Source organism: Callorhinus ursinus, unplaced genomic scaffold (genome assembly GCF_003265705.2).
Source record: "Callorhinus ursinus isolate GAN/ISIS: 27379988/994484 unplaced genomic scaffold, GSC_fseal_2.0 scaffold6, whole genome shotgun sequence".
Taxonomy (NCBI): Eukaryota; Metazoa; Chordata; class Mammalia; order Carnivora; family Otariidae; genus Callorhinus; species Callorhinus ursinus.
In genome coordinates, this window is record NW_027397068.1 from 59,704,923 (window position 1) to 59,720,363 (window position 15,441).

At 38.4% G+C, this 15,441-nt stretch overlaps 1 protein-coding gene across 18 annotated transcripts in view; it reads left to right on the forward strand.

Moving 5' to 3' along the window:
* Positions 1-15,441, forward strand: part of UTRN (utrophin) — a 498,468-nt gene that overhangs the window by 388,975 nt on the left and 94,052 nt on the right. For all 18 annotated transcript variants that reach the window (XM_025866206.2, XM_025866193.2, XM_025866194.2 and 15 more), the window contains one exon: positions 9,490-9,758. In XM_025866206.2, coding sequence (XP_025721991.1) covers positions 9,490-9,758 — 269 coding nt within the window. The remainder of the gene's footprint in view (positions 1-9,489; positions 9,759-15,441) is intronic.

Below are 15,441 nucleotides of genomic sequence, written 5' to 3' on the forward strand. Positions count from 1 at the left end.
CCCTCCTTCCTTCCTTCCTTCCTTCCTTCCTTCCTTCCTTCCTTCCTTCCTTCCTTCCTCCCCTCCATCCCTCCCTCCCTCCCTCCTTCCTTCCTTCCTTCCTTCCTTCCTTCCTTCCTTCCTTCCTTCCTTCCTTCCTTCCCTCCCTCCCTCCCTCCCTCCCTCCTTCCTCCCCTCCATCCCTCCCTCCCTCCTTCCTTCCTTCCTTCCTTCCTTCCTCGGTAAAAACACAAAACGCCGACAAAATACCGCGATGCTGAACACGGTCACCAGCTAATGTAGCATAGATCCAGGAACAGAGCTCGAAACTTCTATGTTGGTGACCTGTCCTAACCCGAAGTGTTTTGGCTGGCTTTCACCACATCTCTTCCTTTTCATCTCCTCTCCCTGCTTATTGGCCACTGACTTGGCTCCTTCTCCACTTTTAGTGTCTAGAACCTCTTAACCCTGCACGCTGTTTCTTGGCTTCTTCTTTATTCTCCCAGCTTCCCCTTACCCCTTACTATTCTCAGTCACGGCTTTCAGTTCCTTTTGAAAACCACATGGCTACAGAGGGAAGGTGGATGTACAGAACATCTGTGGACTCAGCCACAGTCAGCCTTAGCCCTCTTCGGCCCCCAAACCTCTTGCGATAATCAGGGAGTACAGGAGCCTTCTCACGTATTTGTCACCTACAGTTCAGGTTAAAGGTCGGATTTGCAGAGGGGAGTTAGAGCTTTTGCTTTGACGTCCCTCTCTCCACACCGCATAGAGATGCCGGCGCACATGCGCACACACACATATATATTTTATGATTTGAGGTTACGGTATCAATTGCTAAATAAAACTGCTAACACTTTTATAGGCTAGTTCACCTTTAAAAGTGTTTAGAAAGTTGTACAATTTATTGTATATGTAGGTGTAGAAAAGCTCTTTTCTTCTTCTCAGCTTTTCATTTTTAAGATAAAAAAGATTTCATTATTTTATCCATCAATTTCCCCATGAGTCTTCCTTTTTTTTTTTTTAAAGATTTTCTTTATTTATTTGACAGAGAGAGACACAGCAAGAGAAGGAACACAAGCAGGGGGAGTGGGAGAGGGAGAAGCAGGCCTCCCGCTGTAAAAACCGTTCCCGTTAAGGCATTACTATTGCTACAACTATTATTTTATTCTAGGCTGTCTGAACATTATTTCATTTTCAGCCTGGTATACTTGATTAGTTGATTTTGTTTCATTTAAAGGATAGTCCTGGAAAAAAAGACATCTGTTAGTTTATCATATTCTTTCTCTACTTTGTGTATATGTGTGTGCGTGTGTGTGTGTACTTTATTTTATTATGTATGCCTATACTTGTGATTAATAGTTAATCATTTTTTTCAGATACAGAAGTATCTGATATTTTTTTCTCTTTGATCTTCGACAGCTGCCTATTTATATTTACTTGTAGTTAATATTTTAACTCAGGGTATACTGTTTTCTTTTAATTATTAAATGTTTCATAATATTTTAGAAAGCCAGTTATTAGGAGTATTTTTCTCCTATGTGAAATCTTATATATGATGTAACAAAGAAGTAATAAATGACGTTTTTCAGTCCACTATGTCAGTCCATTTTATGCCAATATTAGCAAACTTGTGCAAATAAAATTTCATGATCATTAAATGAGTGAAAATGTGAAATTATCATATAGTTTAGCAGAAGTTACTTTTATACTGATTCTTAGTACAACTTAAGTTTACAGAAAAAGGTGGCAGTAATTATTTCCTTGCATCTCATAAAATGAGACCAAATTACACATTATAGCCTAAGTAATTAGGCTAGTAAAACTGATGGGTGTTTTTTTCCCAGGGCATTTTTATTTTCCTAATAACAGCTTTATTCATTAGAACCCTAGTCATAGTAAATGGGCAGACACCTGACTTCCATAAGCACAGGCACAAGGGGAAATGTATTAGCCCCCATAGCCAAATTACAGTAAGGGCATGGTCACAACTGGCCACAGGGACTGGAATGCCACCCGGAAGCCTTTTCTCTCTGTTCTCCTTTCTGTCTCTCTCTACAAGTTTTGATTTTCTTGGCTGTTCTATCACCATTTACCTCATGACCCCCTACCAGGGAGAGACAGCCCTTCTCTAGCTCCAGCACATTACACGAGAGGGCTCTGATGGACTCAGCTTGAGTAACGTGGAGCTCAGGGTCTACTGGGATTTGCATGCCCATGCTATAAACATCATGTGAGATAGAGGAAGAGTCGATGCCCAGGGAGGAAGGGAGAGAAATGTTAGGAGACATAGATATTCATAAGGCAACCTTGATCAGGCGTTTACAGTGTGCCAGGCACCTCACATGCCTTGTTTCCTTTAATCCTCGTAACAACTCACTGAGGTGTGAATACTGTTACCGCCCATCTGACAGATGAGGAAACCAAGGCTTTGAGAGGTGTGGAAGCACACTGTCACTCGTGACAGAGCCGAGGCGCCATGTTGGGCTTAGTCACTAAACTTCACGCTCTTTACCATCATGGTGTACCCTCTTCGTTACCCCAGTAATCCTAAGTGCTTCCAGCTTGTTAGTAAAGTAATTTTCTGCATTCTTCTACTTTAAAGAAATTTCATACAATAATTAAATACATTTTATAACTCTTTACTTTTCCCTTTACCGTTGCTTTTTCTGTACTGAAATATCAAGCTGCTTAATAGGATGGCATCCCAGTTCACTGATTTTCCTAGCATCGAGGGAGAAGGTGGTTAGGCAATATTAGACTTTGTCTTTTTAATTTTCATATAAAAACTTGAAGGACAAATAATAGCTTTCAGGCCTATAGACCAAGACAATAATTTAATTAGCTTCTCAAGTCCAAATTAGATTAGTAATGTTGTAATGCATGAAAAAGCACAGAAAAATATAATGTTGCTTTCTTTTTCAGTATTCTTAACTACAGAGCAGCAATGGGATCCTTCCCCAATTAAAGTTCTATAATGTATGTATGGATGTAATGACTCTAGTCTTCAGCTTTCCTAAAATATGTGAGTTGGCTGACTAAGCCCACCGATGGGGGAAAAATTTCAAAAACTTTTTTGCATGATAATGAATGCCATAGTAATGAAATCCAATTTAAATAAACAAGTCAACATTCTTGATGAGGAATTATATGATAACAAAGGTTAGTTTGATGGGCACAACATTTTAAATTAATTGTTCGCCATCTGCTGCGTTCTCTAATCACTACTGCAACCATCCATAAATTACACTTGCCTCATAAAGAAGATGACAGTATTTTCCATGTATGCATTCTATTGTAATCGACATTTGGGATGTTACTTTTGTAAACATAAAGAATAGGAAGATACTAAACTCTTATAATGGGGTGGAATACTTATCTTGTTTTTGTTGTTCCTCTCTTTGAAAGCTGGAATCTTCAAGGGTGAGTGAGAGGTTTTGCCATTTTTTAAAACGTTTCATGCTAGCAAAGGCATAAAATCTTCTCTTTAGTTAAACTCCTCACTTATTATGGTAGTACATAAACATAAGATGTACCTAACTGCTTTTGTAAGAATGGCTAAGTATTCTAGAGACTGAGGATACAAGAGTGAACAAAACATATCCTTCCCCTCCTGGAGTTTACATTCCCAGCTTCCCTTCTTTCTTCCCAGTACCATCCCCCACCCCTCAGGGACCCTTCCACTACTGTCCAGCACTCATTAATGACTTGAATAAATTATAAAACGGCCATTAGTATGAGGAAATTCAGGGAATATTCAGTTACACAAAATTGAAAGCTGGATCTCAGGTTACTTAGCCAGGTCTGTTCCGGGGCATCTCTGATGTTCCTGCTCCTTTCCTTGGAGGTTAATTTTCTTAATGATCTGGCCTTACTTCTCCCTCACCTCAGTGCTGAGTTTATTTACTTGGGCCTACTTTATAGGAAATATAAAGCTTAAAAGTGTCCAGACTTTTGTTCTACCTCCATTAACTTCTGATCAAAAGTACCATTTATCTCCCTCCACAGAGTACTCTGCATTCCTAGTTTCCTCTCCATTTTCCTTCCCTGTCTTAAGACCTTGCATGTAGGTTTTTGTGGAAGATCCTCCCTAAAGGTCTTAACTTTGGAGTTCTTGCTTTTCTCTAAATGTATCTGTTCACCATTTTTTTTCATAAGGATTTGAGAAGTCTCTTGGCAGCATGGATGGATTCATACCATCTTTATGATATCCTTCTGAAAGATTTAGGCTACATATTAGCAGGTTAATTTAGTCCGGGTAACCTCTTAATATTGTCACTCTTATAATGTATTAGATGAACATAATTAGAAATATTACAGTAATCAGCTGATGGCCCTTGATGATGTACTCGTAATCTAGTTCATAATGATTGTTATCATCATACAAAATAGGAAATGGGTGGAGTCCTCTTAAACACTGATCATCAGAGAGGTTAAGTTAATCTTAATCATGTAATCAGAAAACGTGGAGAGAATATATTTCCCATTATTTTAGCAGAATCATCTTTTGGTTATGAAGAAAAGAGAGAGAAATGGAGGGCAGGTAAAGAGAGGGAAAGTAAGAGCAAGTCAAAAGTCTAGAGATATGGGGATGCTTTGATTTTTTCCTGTGAATTTTTGTTGGCTAATCTATTGGTTTGCTTATGTAAAAATCCCTAGAGATGTCTAAACCTCCCAGACTTAGTAATAAAATCATAAAAGGAGTCATAAAAGAAATTAACCTTTGTTGAAGCGCTCCAGTATGCCAGGCATGTGCCAGTAGCTTTATAGTTATTAACTGAAGTTCAAAGAGATAAGGAATAGATTTATGATTACATAACTTGTTAGTGTTGGAACTGGCATATGATCACCTAATCTTTCCTTGCACTAGATTGTCCAGGAGTGAAAATGCTACTCCGGAAGGTTTTGTTTTTTTGTTGTTGTTTTTTTTTCTTTTCTATATTTGCTTGTCTTGATACTTCCTTTTCATCACTTGGTGAAATACAAGATTATAGATACATGTAAAAAAAAAAGCAAACAGCATAAGTAAGATATTTGGAATTACCATACTTGAAATAACTTTTAAGGTTTATCCCTCTCTTTCACAATAAAAACCTTTTTATAATCACTTTATATGGGTGTAGGGAGGAGGAAGGAAAAATAGGTGGAAAGATTTCCACTTGAAGTTATAAAGTTGAGTATTATTGGTAAGGAGTTACGCTAAAAGTCCCATTGAGTCCAACTTGGTTCACTAATTATATATTGAGGACATACTGGTCTCTAGATTGGGTATTGCCGAACCAAGATGGAAAGAAAGAAAACATGAATGACATAAGGTTTTAGAACCTATGAATAGAAAGTCACAATGGAGATTATAAACATCAGTTTCATATTGAGAAAGAAGATACAATAAATATGGAAGATCTTTATTTAAAGCAACTGGGCTGATTCTAATAGAGTTCTATATTCATAGGAGAAACATATACTTCAATTTTTTATTGTAAAATGTTTTTGTATAAGCACACATAAGGAGATTGTTTTCCTTTCTACTGTTAAGATTTCTTTGAGATGTATGGTGGCTTTGGCTTTCTTATAGAATTGAATTTTAGAGGTAAAAAGAAGTATAAAATGCTTTCTCAGCATGAAAAAATAGAGTTCCCACTTGATAAAAGTGAGATGAGCAGGTCATTTAGCTCTCCTAGGAGCAAAGGGCATGACGGAGTCAGGGCTGGCCAACCCTAGTCTCTGCTCTTGGTCCAGCTTTGTTTTCCACCTGCATTCCAGGGAACTATGGGGCAGTCTTTCTCTCCATGGTGTAGAAGGTAGGGAGGTATAAACGCCACCAATTAATTTGCATAGGGTTGAAGAATAAAGGTAATTGGACAAGAGAGAAAAATTCAGGATTGATCACTGCTTTCTACTTTCTTTTGTCTTTCTTTTCTCCTCTCTTCTTTCTAAAAGGTAGTTATTAATTCTGCCCTAAAAGATAGTTATCTGCTGTAACACAATAAAGAAATCACTATTTTAAGTTACATAAATATGAAATTAATATCAAAATATTTATAATAAAAAGTAATCTGTTATATATTATGTATAAATATATAATATAAATATAGAAAGTAAATATAATTGCACCCTCAGTGTTTGGTCAGTTAAAGAGGAAGTCCTGAGGACGATGGAGAAACAGAGTGCCGCCTCAAAAAAATCCACACACACACACACATTCTACAGGGAATAGGAAAGCGACAGAAAAAGCTCTTTGGGTCTGAAAATTGTCAGTAAATTTATTTGGTTTTATCCTGCTGTTTCCTCGCTCTCTCAGATTAGCCTCTATTACTGCCTTTTCAAATGCAAATTAGATTACTCTCCTATCTCTGAGCTTCATTTGCTCCGGGGGCCTTCCGTATTTAGTGGCCCTGCTGTTGCGTGGGAATGACACAACTCACACAACTCACCGGAGTGGAAGTACTCCAGCTTCAGCAGCAGGGACCAGAGAAATCAGTCTGTAAGCCAAGAAGCTGGCGGTGCTCCGTCCTGGCAACATGTTACAGTCATCTGGGGAGCTCTTAAAATATATCCACACTGCCCTTCATTATTGACCAACTAAATCTGAATCTCTTTAATATCTGGGGGTAGGGCCTCTGGGGATCAGTATTTACACACCAACTGGCAAACAGACTCTCAGAGGGGTTTCTAATATGTCCCCTGAATTCTGAACCACTGGGTCCAAAAGATTTTCCACTCCTGCACGAGGGTCTTAAAATTTATGGCAGAACATCGCTTCAGAAATTTTGAAGGAAACTTTGTCCTTTGATTTTCAAGTAACTAGAGGATTTTTAAAATGTAATTATATCGCTTTATTGTTTTTTCTTTTATGCCTTTTTTTTTGGCTGTATTTTAATTTGTTTTTCTATTTTCTTACCCCACATTGTCATAATATGGTATTTTATAGGTTGCTGCTTATTACCTGTTTCACAAACTTTCTGGAAAGTTTTTGTTTGGTTTTGCACTTCTCTCTGTTCCTGATTTAAAGTATGCATTAAACTGAGATTGGTACTGGAATAGGAGGCACTTTTCTTCTGACTCCGTGATCAGTTAATATGTATCCTTTCTGGCAAACAGATGGGGAATTGAACATAGAGCTTTTCTTCTGAGGATCTGCTTGAGTAGGGATTATATAATAAATACCATAAAAGGACTGCTCCGTCAAAAGATTTTACATTAAGTGAAGACAAAAATGTCCCAGCCATGTCAGGTGTTTTGTCACCGGACAAAAAGACACTGTGTGTCTCCCTGCCACATTATTCAATGAGTGACCGAGGAACAGTTTTTACTTTATCCAGGGGAAAAAAAAATCATAATTAAGTTGTCTGTTCAGAAATGAGTACTGTATCTTTTTCTTTTACAAAAGCCAGGGAAACACGAGTACTTAAAATAGATCTTTGAAAAAGCCCAAGCAACTTACTAACAAACACAGGTGCTGCCATCATAAAAATTACCACTCCCTTTCTCATGGGGCTATTAAGAATGATTTTTTTTTTTTTTTCGGGCGCCTGGATGGTTCAGTTGGTTAAGTGACTGCCTTTGGCTCAGGTCATGATCCTGGAGTCCCTGGATTGAGTCCTGCATCGGGCTCCCTGCTCGGCGGGGAGACTGCTTCTCCCTCTGACCCTCCCCCCTCTCATGCGCTCTCTCATTCTCTCTCTCTCAAATAAATAAATAAAACATCTTAAAAAAATGATTTTTTTCATCTCACATAAATAGCATTTATTTTATATACTTTATATTATTTATATATAAGCATTTATATAAATAAGGCATATAAAAAATAAAGCATCTTCGGTTTATATAAAATATATTACCTACAAGTGTTCTCTGTATTTCTCACTTTCTAGTTAAGGATTTAAATAAGGTTTGCCTAATGATGTAGCTTTCCTCCAGTACGGTTGTCCTGGACTGTATCCCAGCTCAAGCATTCCTAGAGGCTGGGTGTTTACTTCACTTGTTCTCCTTATTTCTCCCTTACTGGTGGGTTCAGTCTATCTACCTATCATGACACAGAATCTCCCTGTAATCAGTTCAGTTGCCAAGGGATTATTCAGGACTCTCTGTAGCCTTTAGCACTTGAGCAGTGCGACACTGAGTTCTGTGGCTGCTAAACTCTTCAAGGTCCATTTGGTTCCCAGACATTTATTATAGCTGTTTTCAAGTCTAAATATTGATATCTAGAATTTTCTGGAAATTTAGTTAGATAAAAATATGTGTTCTGTCCCCTTCAACTTGACTGTTAAATAATACTAAAGAAAGACAGACAGGGGGACGAATTTATGTTGAAGATGAAAGTACGGTTTAGGAGAGCTCGCTTTAATTTAGTTCATCTGACCGTGAAGTTCATTTTACCAGGAAGTTCAGTGAACTTCAGTTCATTTTTACCAACGATTTGAAATATTTTGAAGTGAAGTGGAGTTGCTGATGTGATTGATACTAAAAGATGGGATGGTATCACAAAGAAGAGTAAGTATTTCTGTCTTAAATTCATCTACAGCTTACCTTGATTGTATGTTTCTGACTGGCCTCTGTTTTCAGTGAACCAGTGGGATAACCATCAAAGCAGCAAGATAGGAAAGGGGGCCTCCTTGGGCAATGAGGGAACGGAGGCCCAGCAGTGTTTAGCTGGAGACCTGTCTAACCGGCTTTAGGTTCATCAAATTCCTCTGCCCTTGTTGTGTCAGCTTCTCATCTCTGTGTTTCTGACAGTTGGGTTTGAACTTGACTTTCATTTCTGTCTGTATCTTTTGCTTGTCTCCTGGACTCTTACTCTTTCTTCCTGACCCTGCAGGACCTTCATGATGCCTACCCTTTCCTGTCTGAAAGTCTAACTTTATTTCAGATATTCTGGAAGCTGTTTTGCTGTATGAAATATTTTGGATGATCCTTGAAATCTTGCTGTCTTCCTGTTGAAATGTTTGTGGACATGCTACACATCTGGGCTACAGAAAGTGCCCTGTATTAGGGATGAACTGCCAGACAGACTCAGCAGTGATGAAGTATCTAAGATTATTTGTCTTCAGTTATTATTTTAAGGAACATGATCAATTAATCTTATTTTCTCAGAGTCTTTCCTTGTAACTGAAAGCTATTTCTCTCCTAATTATACTTCCCATTTTGATTGAGGACAATGAAATGAAAGACTGTCTTTGGATTTTATAGAACTGAATTTATGTTAAAGGAAAACTTTTATTTTTTGAGGGATTGTGTTACATTTCAAGGTTTGTAAATATATTAAAATTCAAAAGTTGCCAAAAACCACAGGGCCACTTACTACTGAGTAACTATGTTCTTCTCCTGAGAAGTAGCAGGGAATTAATTGGTGATGGGTGAGGAAAGTATAAAGAAATTTTTTCTTCCCCTGGCTCGTGTAAACTGTGTATCCATGAACCTGGTAGCAAACCCTTCAAAAGGTAATATTCTCACTTGGCTATTGATCAGCCTTCCAAATATTCTTTTTTTTTTTTTTTTTTTTAATCACAGAATTGACTCCTGAGGAGAGAGCCCAAAAGATTGCCAAGGCCATGCGCAAACAGTCCTCTGAAGTCAAAGAGAAGTGGGAAAGTCTAAATGCGGTCACTAGCAATTGGCAAAAGCAAGTGGACAAGGCACTGGAGAAGCTCAGAGACCTGCAGGGCACCATGGATGACCTGGACGTTGATATGAAGGAGGCAGAGGCTGTGCGCAATGGCTGGAAGCCTGTGGGAGACTTACTCATCGATTCCCTGCAGGACCACATCGAAAAAACCATGGTCAGCCTCACTGCCTCGGATAAAGGATTTTAAGAAATGTTTTATTGTTGAATCTGACACAAAGAAAGCCACATATAAAAACCATTATAAGGCATTTTATGAAGCCAACCCCATTACAACTTGACCAAAATCAGGATAGAGAGATTTTTCCAGTCATGACAGATGTTGTCCATATGCCCTTCATCATCAGAACCCCCTCCCCACCAAAATAACAGCGAATGAGACTTTCACAGTAATTTACTTTTATTTTTCTTTATCCTTTTTTTTTACCCAACTCTGTGTCCCTAAACACTTTACTACTTTAAAAAGTCCTTTTTAATCTCTAGGTTTCCCCTCTATCCCTTTTATGTTTTCTTTACAATGTATTTGTTTAAGAAACTGAATTGTTTGTTTTATAGTATTTCTTACAGCCTGGGTTTTGCAGAATGGCCTCCACATCATGCAGTGGGGCAGGTTCCTCTCTACTCTATTATTTCATGTAAATTGGTAGCTGGATTTAGAGATTTAATCAAAAACATACTGTTTTACTGGGGACTCTTATGTTCAAATTTTCTCTCACTGTCTGAGTAGATTATGGAAGGATTAGTTTAGCTATAAATTTTGTTTGTGGTCAGGAATTGCCCAAAATTAAGAATGATAGATCTGTGGTCTAGAGCCCCTTTGGGCCCTACACTCTAGAACATATCCAGAAAAAATTTAATAGAATTTAGGCAATAAGAGACACAGTAGTCGGGTTTGTGGTAGCATAGCAAACTATGTATTAGGTAGTCATGAGTCAAATCAAAGAATAAACCAATGAAACATCAGAAGGTGTTAGACTGACAATATCAATATCATGAATATGATTTTTATTGCAAAAAACATATCTTTTGTGCACAGACATTGGATGACATTTTCCCTTTGTTTATGCATGTGGCTGAGAAGGAAGGAGAAAGGGTCTAGGAAATGAAATGAATATGCAGGCAAATTATATAAGTAAATATATGTGTATGTAGATACAGGAATAATAATGGCTAGCATTTATTGAGGCTTACTGTGTGCCAAGAAATGTTTGTAGCCGGTTTACATGGATACCTCTTTTAATCCTCACACCAACCCAATGAGATAGGTATTATTATGCCCATGTTCCAAATGGTGAAAATGCAGGTATTGCTCAAGCCCACACAGCTGGTAAGTGGTAGAGTTTTCATGGTTTCTTTCTTGCTCTTCTCTGGCATTGTAGAGACCTCACTCATACTAATGTCATTAAGCACAACTTTTATCAGCTATTAGAATTTAGAACTTTAAAAGTTACGTACTAAATTTTAAACTTAAAAGAAATTTCACTACTAAAAGAGTGTTGGTGTCTGCCACCTTTCATTATAAATATACATAAATATGCAGAACTCTGTGAATTAAGTAGGTTTCTTCCTACAGCTCTGGCATCCTGAAAACCATTTCCATGGATGACTCTGAGTTTCAAATAATGAACTGAAAATAAAGCCTTTTAGTAGAGATTCTTTGGAAGTTACACACTTCTTGCAATTTTTTTTTAAGGTTTTATTTATTGATTTGTCAGAGAGAGAGAGAGAGAGAGAGAGAGAGCACAAGCAGGGGAAGCGGCAGGCAGAGGGAGAAGCAGGCTCCCCAGTGAGCAAGGAGCCTGATGTGGGACTCGATCCCAGGACCCTGGGATCACGACCTGACCCGAAGGCAGACGCTCAACCGACTGAGCCACCAAGGCGTCCCTACTTCTTGCAATTTAAAAGATGGTTTTTGAATACTAGAAATCTTTAATTCAGTGGTTTATAAGCAGTATATTTTTTTGGACTGCAAGAATGCCTCTTGGTTGGAGCAAGAATTTACCCATTTGAATTTGAAAGTATCAGTTTTTAATGCAGGATGATTAGTGTTGAAGGAAAAATGCAAAATTGTATATGGGCTTGTTAAAGACCTAAAAGTTTGGGAGTTGTTATTCCCATCTGATTAACGAAATTTCCCACCTCTGCATCCAAATCCTTTTGTTCAAATCTCTACTAAAATGGAAAGTCAGGAAAAACACAATTAATATTTAAGAGAAAGGAATAAACTGTGGATTAAAATATTTTCACATCTTATTAAGAAAAAAGAAAATAAAAACCCACATCTCATTAAACCAAATAAAATGGATTCAAAGTCTGGGGTGTTTCACATGTCCTCTAAAGTATAGCCAAATCCCATTGAAGCTGTTGGCAGATGAAAGTAAGTGGTGATTATTGCTAAATATTATTAAATATGTCAAAGCAACTGGAAAACAAAGTCTTTGAGGGCCAATCAAATAAGTTTAATGCCCTAAAATTATCCTTAATCATTCTTCTTTGCAGAATACACACCTTCCAACAGGAGAAGGCTTTTTTTTTTCCCCACATCTGCCAGCAGGCTGCCCGTCAGCACCTTTAATGTTAGCAGATGTTCCTGTTTCTATACCAAGAAGACCACATACATTTTTATTCTCCATAGGAAAGTGCAGCCAAACATGATAAATTGATTCTTTATACTAGAACACACAGCAGATTGGAAACCATTTTAAAACTTGCTTTACTTCAAGCTCCTTAATTTGGAAGCTCTTAAAAAGCAAAAGATAAACTTTCTTATTAGAAAGATTCCTCAGTGCCATAAAACACCCACAAAAACAAAACCCAATGACCTTGTTGGTCAAAGGTCTTTTAATACTTTCACCTGTGGCTTATAAGAGAAAAACATTGTTTTTACAGAAGAAAAATTAAAACTCCTTGATGTTCTATGAGAGTTTTAAAATCTGTCTTGAAGTTATAATCGAATTTTGAAAAACTTTTCCCATCTTTTAAAATAAAGCTGTTATTATTTAAAATTATAGAAACCTAAGAATACTTTCTAGCGTTTCATTTTTTATTTTTTTTAAAGATTTTATTTATTTATTTGAGAGGGAGAGAATGAGAGATAGGGAGCATGAGAGGGAAGAGGGTCAGAGGGAGAAGCAGACTCCCCGCCGAGCAGGGAGCCCGATGCGGGACTCGATCCCGAGACTCCAGGATCATGACCCGAGCCGAAGGCAGTCGCTTAACCAACTGAGCCACCCAGGCGCCCTAGCGTTTCCTTTTTTATTTATTTATTTATTTTTAAAAAAGATTTTATTTATTTATTTATTTGAGAGAGAGAGAATGAGAGAGATAGAGAGCATGAGAGGGAAGAGGGTCAGAGGGAGAAGTAGACTCCCCGCCGAGCAGGGAGCCCGATGTGGGACTCGATCCCGGGACTCCAGGATCATGACCTGAGCCGAAGGCAGTCGCTTAACCAACTGAGCCACCCAGGCGCCCCGCGTTTCATTTTTTAATCTTTGATACCTACAAAACACAAAGACATTGATTTTAGAAGCTGATTGAAATTCTTGAGTCCTCCCAAGTCATCTCGGAGAGAATAGTAATGTGTAATGTTAAAATACAGTTGAGGAAACCAGGAAGGATTTGTGTTCTGTCTTTATTCTTAAACTGAATCTGAAGGAACTCAGGTCTCTTCCAAGTCCAGACTGAAAAATTCCCTTCCCCCACCCTACTTCTCTCTGTCGCATGCTTCCATGTTAGTGGTTTCATTCTTTAGACTTAGAACGCCTGTTATCATGTAACTCCTTCAGTGTATGAGGCACGATAGAACATACAGAAAACATTGTCCCTGCTCTTGAGGAGCTTACATTCTAAAGGAAAAAAAATACACCTCTCTCAAAATGGTATTTTTGTTTGGTGTTTTCTGCAAGGTACTGAGGAAATAGTCCGGGGGTGAGCTTTGGGTATAACTTAGCCCCATCATTATTTAAAGAGGGGAAGAGGAAGGATTTTAAAAGGCAGGCAATGACAGACCATTCAGGATAGGTAGGGCTTACAAGGAGATAAACACAATCTCATCAACTAAGGGGAGATTTGCTGCAGTAAATAGGATGAGGGAAATAGTTTGTGGAATGCAAGCAGAGGAAGCAAGGTATACTTAGCCATTGAGTGGAGCCAGAAAGAGCATGCGGCCTTTTTTCCAAGTACATAAAAAGAGGCTTTCTTTTTATGAGCATAGTGAGGAAGCCAAGTTAATACTGCAGTGTTCCAGTGAAAGTTCATGGTCTTCACAGCACTCTGATATATGATATTTCATTAACTAAACTTGATATGGTGAAAAGGGAGAAGAAAGGAGGCTAGTAGACATATTCCTGTCTCTTAAGGGGTGGGATGGTAGAAACGAGATAACTTGAGGGCTAGTGCTAACTGTGTTCACAGCACCTAATACATATCAGTTCAGTTTGGTACATGATTTACTCTGATTCTGTGACATACTAAGGAAATAACAATATACTGTTCTTAGTATCTCAATTCTGTTCCCAATTGTATATTGGCTTAATCTTGCCTCAGATATCATTTTCATGGGCCTTCATCAATAGAAGTGAATTCTCCCCTCTTGTCTGGCAAACTGTGAAATACTGGAGAGTGTCTGTTCTCAAGAAGCTTCTATTCTTCTTGAGGGGCATCAAGAATATGGATGTAGTAAGAGCTCTGATAAGAATGATACTTAAAATACATAAGAACACGCTTGTATGGCACCAAACAATCACAATGGCCCTCACTATAAAACCCCACTTGTGTGGCTGAAGGTGTGCTGGCTGAAAATTCTGACTGGATTCAAGAAGGCAGAGAGAATGCTGGGAGCACGTAGTGGAGCCTCTAGCCAAGAATGCTGCCCTGAAGTAGGATGCATAGGGCACCTGAGTTGACTCTTTTGGAACATCAGTGGGATCGAGGCAAAGACTTTGTTGGAAAAAGAACATGAACATAGAGTCAGGGGGAATTATGTGGTGAAGGGAGAAAGCTTAGTGTTTTCATTATTCTGACATATTATTGTCACTGGCCCCAAATAGCTTTTGTTTTTCTCTTTCCCTCTTCACATACATCCTCCACCCCCACCTGTACCATCTCTCTGTTCTGTGCCCCAAGGTGGCATCTGTCACTAAGCCTCATTTACCTCTTTTCTTACAGACACTAGTCTTTCTGCCCCGCCTCTAACCATATGATCATAATGATTTTGAAAGGATCAAAACTTACCTCTAGAGTATATAATAGTATTAGGTTGGGGCGCCTGGGTGGCTCAGTCGTTAGGCGTCTGCCTTCGGCTCAGGTCATGGTCCCAGGGTCCTGGGATGGAGCCCCGCATCGGGCTCCCTGCTCCGCGGGAGGCCTGCTTTTCCCTCTCCCACTCCCCTTGCTAGTGTTCCTGCTCTTGCTGTGTCTCTCTCTGTCAAATAAATAAAATCTTATAATAGTTAATCGGTTTTATGGTTAGGAAAGTTGTTCTTACTGGCCACTGTCTCACTTAATTTTAAATGGTAATGTGTTCAAATCAAATCGTTGCATACGATGAAAAAATAGTAATGTAGCCATAGAAAAAAAAGAAGGAAAATATGAAAGAAAATGAAAAATAGAAACAAGACTAGAAATTAGTAAAGTGGATAATAAGGGCAAACATTTTCCAGATGAAATTACATAAAATGGTAGATTTGCAGGAAATATATAATCATTTCAGTGAGTTTGCATTATGATTTTTCTCTTCGTGCAGCTATTTAGATTCTCCAGGTTACAAAGGATGACTCTGTGGCTGGTGGTCCCCATTGCTAAAGACCTGAGCTGAGGTGTCATTGAGTGCACAACTGTTG